Source organism: Peromyscus maniculatus, chromosome 1, assembly GCF_049852395.1.
Source record: "Peromyscus maniculatus bairdii isolate BWxNUB_F1_BW_parent chromosome 1, HU_Pman_BW_mat_3.1, whole genome shotgun sequence".
NCBI classification, from domain to species: Eukaryota; Metazoa; Chordata; class Mammalia; order Rodentia; family Cricetidae; genus Peromyscus; species Peromyscus maniculatus.
The window spans coordinates 150,577,561-150,585,109 of NC_134852.1; the positions used below are offsets into that span (position 1 = coordinate 150,577,561).

General features: G+C 50.0%; 1 protein-coding gene across 1 annotated transcript; it reads right to left on the reverse strand.

The window, feature by feature from the left end:
- Window positions 1-964: 964 nt before the first annotated feature.
- Window positions 965-3,165, reverse strand: LOC102917173 (homeobox protein MSX-3). Its single transcript, XM_006987593.3, has 2 exons — window positions 2,838-3,165; window positions 965-2,206 (listed from the first exon to the last, which is right to left on the reverse strand). The coding sequence occupies exons 1-2, from the start codon at window positions 3,049-3,051 to the stop codon at window positions 1,809-1,811; spliced, it is 612 nt and encodes a 203-aa protein (XP_006987655.2). The 5' UTR covers window positions 3,052-3,165; the 3' UTR covers window positions 965-1,808.
- Between the last annotated feature and the right edge of the window lie 4,384 nt (window positions 3,166-7,549).

Here is a 7,549-nt window from a genome sequence, read left to right on the forward strand (position 1 = left end):
GTTCCAGGTCTGCTTTCCAAGGAGCAGACTTGCTGGTGAAATCTCAGGACCCTTCCCCCAGGCTCTCTCTGCACATCGGCGTTTGCACACCAGGAGAGGGTCTGACCTCTTGAGAGCAGCAGTAGGACTGGGCTGGTTTAAACAGCCTGGGCTGAGGGATCTATCTGGACACGCACTTGAGACACAGTCACTCTCCCTTGAGACTGTTCTTTACTCTCTGCATCTGACACCCCTAAAACTGAGCCAATTGACTTAAAAAAAAATCACATAACTGGGCATGGTGGTGTGCGCCTTTAATCCCAACACTTGGGAGGCAGAGGCAAGTGGACCTTGCTGAGTCTAAGGCCATCCTTGGAGAATAGCAAGCCCCAGGCCAGTTAAGGCTACATGGTGAGATTCTGTCTCAAAACAAAACAACAACCGATCTGTTTTCCATTCTCCAAGAGACACAGGGCTGAGGAATGTCGGTGGGTATCAATAGGCAGTTCCATGAAATATCATCTCTTGTGTTTTATTTGGAGCAGATGGAGCAGTGACGGTCACAGGACAGTGGTTTTTCTGGAGTAGTTGTTCTGGCTTAGGCTGCTGAGCACAGCCAGCCCAGTCTTCCCCCTCCTCCCAACCAGAATATCCTAACCCAGGGCCATCCCTGGGAGGTCCCCTGAACACACAGCAAGCACATTTCTGCAGCCCAGTTCTTCCTCTCCGGCTCCAAGGCAGCATCTGGAAGAAGGGGCTTGTCCTTGGCCGGGCTGAGACTCCAGGGGACCTTTGTGAGCCCTCGGCACACTCCAGACTTAAATCTCGAGGTTGTGGCAGAAGCTTACTGTGGAAACAGCCACAGGTTTTACCAGTGCCATTGACAGGTACCCAAAGGGCCTCAGTCTGTCTTGACAGGGTTGAGAATCCTACAGGGAGGATGGGACAGGACAGCGCAGATGTTCTTTTTTTTTTTTTTTTTTTGTTCCTCAAATAAAGGTAGGGGTCTGGATTCCTAAACAAGTCCACCGCTTTTCTAAGGCGCATCTGGATTACAGGGGCCTCTGGCACTCACAGCAAGTCCTTTGGGGCCTTCTCAAGCCCCGCCTCCTACTGCGCCCACAGTAAGGCTCTCAACCCTCAGTCTCTTCTCTTCATTGGTCCGGCACCCAGGAGGCTAGGGCTTGGTCCCTGCGGGCCGCTGCCTTCAGCGTGACAGCTACAGCCCTCCAATCTTGAAGCCCAGCAGGCATTGCCCCAGGACCACCCTTATTTTGGTGCTTGGTGCCAGCGGCTTATCACCTTCCCCAAGCTCCCACCCATGCAGCGTTTGCCTCCGGCTCCTTGAACAGTGTATACGCTAAAAAATAACGTTGTATAATCTAAAAAAATAACAATGGGTAAAACGTACCACATTTAGTTAGAGTGATAATAATTTCTAAGTTTCTTCCTAGCAATACTACTACATCATTTTTATTTTTATTTCTTTTTATGGAATTGTTATGCCAGTCCGAAAGAGCCTCTCTAAAGTCCTTGGTGCTGTTTTGTACGAAGTAGGAAGATCTACTTTTATCCATTTCAAGGACTGTATGAAGCCCTTTACTGTCAGAAAACAGATTGGTGTGAACATGATTTTAGGAAGGTTCGAAATATTTGTAAGATGCCTGCAAAGAGGTTCCAGTCATCAAATATAACATCGTATGAACAGTAAAAAACGAAAAACTAAAATGAAAGGGATACCTAAAGGTCAGAAATTACCAGGAGCATCAGCGGCGGGTGGAGCTGTGGCGCAGGCCTGAACCCCAGAGGCTAGAACTTGGTTCCATGGGCTAAGACAGGTAGTACATGCCATAAGCCGCGACCGGCCCGGCGAGGACGCCAGGAACCGCGACGCCGCCGAAAGAGGCCGGGGAGCTGTGCAGCTGAGTGCCCAGCGGAAACGGCAGGGCAAACGCCGGCAGTAGTGGCTTGGCTGCCAGCTTCAGCTTCTCCAGCTCAGCCTCCTGCAGCCGCTTGGCCTTGGCTCGGCGGTTCTGAAACCAGATCTTGACTTGAGTCTCAGTGAGGCTCAAACTGCTGGAGAACTCGGCGCGTTCAGCAATGGACAAGTACTGCTTCTGGTGAAACTTGCGCTCAAGCGCCAGCAGCTGCGCGGTGGTGAAGGGCGTCCGTGGCTTGCGGTTGTTTTTGTGTTTGCGGAGGGTGCAGGGTGGAGGGCTGGGGGCACCTGAAAGGAAAGAGAAGCACAGGGCGAGCGCTCAAACCCTGGCTGCACACCCCTATCCCGACACTGTCCCATCCCCTACAAAGGAAGGTTGGTGCTCCGTGACCACTCCGCTCAGAGGAGCGAGGTCTCCAAAGCCACGTGGATAAGCAAAGCAAGGGGGCAGGGAAGTGGAGGGGAGGCGCTCTAGACTCTCCCAATCCGTGACCTCGCACTCCAAGGAAACTGGAGACTGCCCACTTGGAAAAAGAGCGAAGCTGGGGCGGGAGGCGGCTGCAATAGCAGGATGAGTAGAGGTCAGGGCTATAGGCAGACTAGTTAGTTGTCGCGAGCATACGCAAAGTCGGTAAGGGGTGTAAAAGCGTGAGCGACAAGGAGTGGAAAAGCATTAGGGGTGTCTGTCCTGGGCTGCGGACCTCGCCCACGAAGAGACGTGGACGTGGCTGTTGGGCCTGTGCACAATGTCGGGCTCCCATCACCAGTTTTCCCATCACCAATTTGTACCAATTCGTGGCTGGGAGGGTTAGTGGCTAATAATTAAGTTCGGAGCCACAGCGAGCATTGCCCCCGGACTTCCTCGCCTTGAATGCGCGCACGCTTTTCAGGGCCTGGGACCCGGGCACTGAGCACTTACGTGGGGGGCACGTGTGCGTGACCGGTGGGGGCCATGCTCCGGGCTTCGAGGCACCCTGCGGCCTCTCCTCCCCTAGCTCCCCAGGCTCGGAGCCCCGTACGCGCTCTGCCTCCAGCAGTGACTCGACGCTGAAGGGGAGTGGTCCATGCCCTACGTGGCCCCCGCCGCGTGTTCCGAGCCCCTCCGTGTTCATGTCGAGTGTCGCCCGGGCCATGCATGGGATGGCGGGTGCAGGGCTACCCGCCCGGCTGGTACTCGCGAGACGCAGCGGCAGCTTGTTTTGCCAGGACCCTGGACTCGGTGGCTCTCGGGCCCCTCCGCACCCTATAAAAAGGTGCCTCCGCTTTCATGAGCCGCTACCCAATGGTCGTTTCAGCCGATGTGCGGGCCTCAGTGCGGGTTGGATTCACTGCTTTCGGGGGCGGGACCGACAGAGAAGGGCGGGGCCGCTGCCTGGGAACTGAGTGCCCCGAGACCTGGGGTGGCATTGTCGCACCCACATCAGGTTTTCAGGACCTACTGCCGTCTGTGGGGGCGCTTATCGAGCTCCTCCTGCGGGAAAGGCTGAGGGGGAACCCAGGCACCGACGAAGAGATGGCCTCAGCCTCCTGAAGCGGAGGAATGGACAGCGCGCGGGCGCGTATAGTGTAGCCACCGTCTAGGCATCAATTCTTGACCTTGCTCGGATCTCGAGCCTAAGCGCTTAGACAGAGAGCAGTTTTGAGCTCGCGCCTCCTACAGTGGTGTGTTGACCGGCTGCTTTTCTTGCTGAGAAACTGGCTCACGACTATTTTAGTCATAGCGTTCGAATGAGACCAACAAGATTCTGCTTTCTGATCCTTTGAGGTCGAATTGTGGCGTCTTTAGTCTCGGGTCTCTCTTAGGGCTTCTGGAGTCTCCAAACATTTTCCGGGCCATTAGAAACTTCGAGGGCTGCGCTTGCTTCCCAGCTTGGGCCAGTAATCGACTGGAGAGACATGTCTCTGATCCCGAAGACAGAGGCCAAGGGAAGGTGGTGGAGGAAGACCTTACTAGCCTTAGATGCAGCTCAGGATGCAAGCGCCTCAGGCTGCTCAAAGCTTAGAGTCCTTAACTAGATGCCCGGTGCATGATCGTCTTCTGGGTGTCCTGTATTTGTCCGGCTGAATCGCTGACGCAGATTCATGAAAGGTGTCTAGAGAGGGTCTCCAGTGATGCAGTCTTTCCCTGACCGGGACAAGCAGGGTGGGAACCTCTCGATCGGCTCTCAAAAGCATCAGCTGAGGATTCTTTGGGCTCGGGAAGGGTGCGGCTGAGGCCAGATAGAGTCTGTCGCTGCTGGTGATTCTTGTCCCCAAACCTCACAGCTCTTCTGGTTTAAAAACGTTCTCCCACGGTGCAGAGCAAACTGGCGCCGCAGCCTCTTTCTGAAGGAAGAAAACCCGGCTTGGATTTTAGAATAATATCGGAAATTGATTTGGGAAATCAAGTCTGATTAATATCCTAGGGCATAAAAGCAACATTTATTGTTTATATTTATTTGTTATTTGTTTATCTCCTATTTTTTCCATATAATTCATTTGATCATATTCTCCCCTCCCCAACTCCTTCCAGAGCTTTCCAACCTCCTTGTTCTCTTTTTCTTTAAAAAAAAAAATCAGGAAAAACAACAAAGTAACAAAAACAAAAAAGCAAAACAAACTTAAAAAAAAAAAAAGAAAATCAGTAAGAGAAAAAGTGCCAAAACAAAACAAAAATAGCCAAAAATGTGGAGTTCATTTTGTGTTGGCATCTACTCCTGGACATGCTTTGGAGTGTGGTAGATAAATCCAGTGATGTATACTCCATTGGAGAAGGCTAGGGATTTTGTCTGGTTTGAATCTGTACAGGCCTCCTTCCTGCATGCTGTCAGAGTCTTGTGAGGTCATATTTGTATCAGTCGGGTCATGTCTGGAAGACACTGTTTCTTTGGAGTCATCCACCATTTCTGGCTCCTACAGTCTTTCTGCCTCCTCTTCTGTATAGATCCTGAGCCTTGAAAGGAAGGATTTGATAAAGACATCCCATTTAAGGCTAAGTGCTCCAAAAGCTCTCTCTGCACATTGCCTAATTTTGGATCTCCTTGTTAATTAACATCTACTGGAAGAAGAAAATGCTCTGATGTGGGCTGAGTGATGCTCTGCTCTATGGGTGTAGCAATATGTCATTAGGAGTCACTTTGTTGTGTGTTCCTTTTAAAATTTTTTAATTTATGTGCATTGGTGTTTTGCCTGAATAGATGTCTGTGTGAGAGTGTCAGATCTTGGAGTTACAGACAGTTGTGAGCTGCCATGTGGGTGCTGGGAATTGAATTTGAGTCCTCTGGAAGAGCAAGCAGCGCTCTTAACCACTGAGCCATCTCTCCAGCTCCTGTTGCAAGTTCCTTTAGCAGAATAGTAATAGTAGGTTTCCCCCTAAGCATATGACGTATCCAGTCTCAGGTTCTTAACCACTTTAACAGTATCATGGGTTGGTTCCATCTGATGGAGTAGACCTTAAATTCAATCAAAAAGTGTTTGATTATTCCTATAAAAATTGTGCCACTGTTGCATATTTGGTTTTTTGAGACATCTCTTTATGTAGGCTGTGCTGGCCTTAAACTAATGGAGTTCCACCTACCTGCCTTTGCCTCTCAAGGTCTTGGATTAAAGGCATGAATCACCGTGACCAATTTCTCATTGACTTTAAAAAATAAACTAAGTGCCGGGCGGTGGTGGCGCACGCCTTTAATCCCAGCACTCGGGAGGCAGAGGCAGGTGGATCTCTGTGAGTTCGAGGCCAGCCTGGGCTACCAAGTGAGTTCCAGGAAAGGCGCAAAGCTACACAGAGAAACCCTGTCTCGAAAAACCAAAGAAAAAACCAAAACTTAGTTTATTACTATTGTGTATACGATTGAGGACATGCATTTGCCAGGGCACAAGGGTGGAGGTCAGAGGACAACTTTGTGGAGTCAGTTCTTTATTCTTACCTTTATGTACACTCCAGGGATCAAATTTTGGCAGGCTTTTGAGGACAGTGCCTTTACCAACGGAACCATCTCGCCAGCCCCCACATCATTTTCTTTCTTTAAAAATGTTTCAGTTTATTTTACAAAGTTTTTTTTCCCCGAGACAGGGTTTCCCTGTGTAGTTTTGGTACCTGTCCTGGAGCTTGCTCTGTAGACCAGGCTGGCCTCAAACTCACAGAGATCCGCTGCCTCTGTCTCCTGTGTGCTGAGATTAAAAGCATGTGCTACCACCGCCAGGCATTTTTTTTTTTTAATAAATCTTTTGCTTTTTTTTGTGGTTTAAACACATTCTATAGGGAAAAAAAGTAGATGCACATTGTAAATGTTATAGTCAGCAGCATCAGCCTTTACATTGTACTCTCAGGTCTGGTCTGTATTCTTTGTTTGTTTGTTTGAGACAAAAATCTCTGTGTGTAGCCTTGGCTGGTGTCTGAGTCACTGTTCTATTGCTCTGATGAGACACCATGATCAAGGGAACTCTTATACAGGAAAGCAATTAATTGCTTAAAGTTTTAGGGGCTTTAGTCCATTATCATCATGGCAGGGAGCATGGCAGCAGGCAGGCATGGTGCTGGAGAAGTAGCTATGAGCTACATCCTGAAAGAGAAAGGGGGGGGGAGGAAAGGGAGAGGGAGAGAGAGAGAAAGAGAGAGAGACTGGGTCTGACATGGGCCTTTGACACCTCAAAGTCCATGCCCCAGTGACATTCTTCCTCCAACAAGGCCACACCTCCTGATTCTTCTCAAATAGTGCCACCCCCTGATGACTAAGTATTCAAATACATGAACCTATGGAGGCCATTGTTTTCCAAATCATGTCAGCTGGCCTAGAACTTGCTATGTAGACCAGGCTGGCCTTGAACTGCCAGACAGTCCCCCCCTATTTCTACCTGTGTTGGGATCAAATGTGTGTGCCACCACAACCAGCTCTGTATTCTTGAGTTCTGTTCTGGGGCAGTCACATCATTTGGAGGCATGTTGGTCCTTTTGGGTCTGCTTTTTAAGATTTCTCAGGCAGGGCTGCCACAGTGCTTGACCAGAGTCAGTTCTTTGACTGAGGCCTGGCCCTCTGTCCATAACCTCTCGACCCCAGCTAGACTCGGGAAACACTATGGGAAGACCTCTTTCCCACAAACTTACTCAGCTTTCTGATATTAGGATAAAATACCTAAGCTAGGGCTTCCAAACCTTCAGTCCATGGTCACTTGGCCCTGTTATTTCTGAGCTTGTGGGAACATTATGGTGGGGAGCATGTGGTGGAACAAAGCTGCTCACTTTGTGGCAGCTGGAAGCAAAGTGGGGTGGTGGTCAAGTCAAGACACCTTCTTCAAGGACACACGTCCACCTACACCCATCTCCTACAAAGACTGTACAACTAATGCAAGAAATCCACAGAGTCTATTCAATGAGCAAGGAATTTATTCGAGGGTTAACTCACTACGATGGGAGATTTATCGTAGGGCCTGAGGATGCTGAGCTATAACCCACACTGATTTGCCTGGTCCAAGATCTCAGCATCCAATACCACAAGGAAGAGAAAAGAGAGCTGCTTATGTGCAGTGCATCCCAGGTCTTAAGGGTCCTGACTGGCAAAACCCCAGGGTCATGTACTTCAAGGTCAGAGGCAGATGTAACAGTTACCTGCTACCTCACTAGGGGTGGTGCTTCAAGGTGAAAGCTAGAACAGC

Bases quoted from the DNA above. Each gene is read 5' to 3' on its own strand.
- LOC102917173 (XM_006987593.3), bottom strand. From the start codon at position 3,051: ATGGCCCGGGCGACACTCGACATGAACACGGAGGGGCTCGGAACACGC. The intron at 2,207-2,837 runs GTAAGTGCTCAG...CTTTCCTTTCAG, and splicing joins CACGCACACGTGCCCCCCAC to GTGCCCCCAGCCCTCCACCC.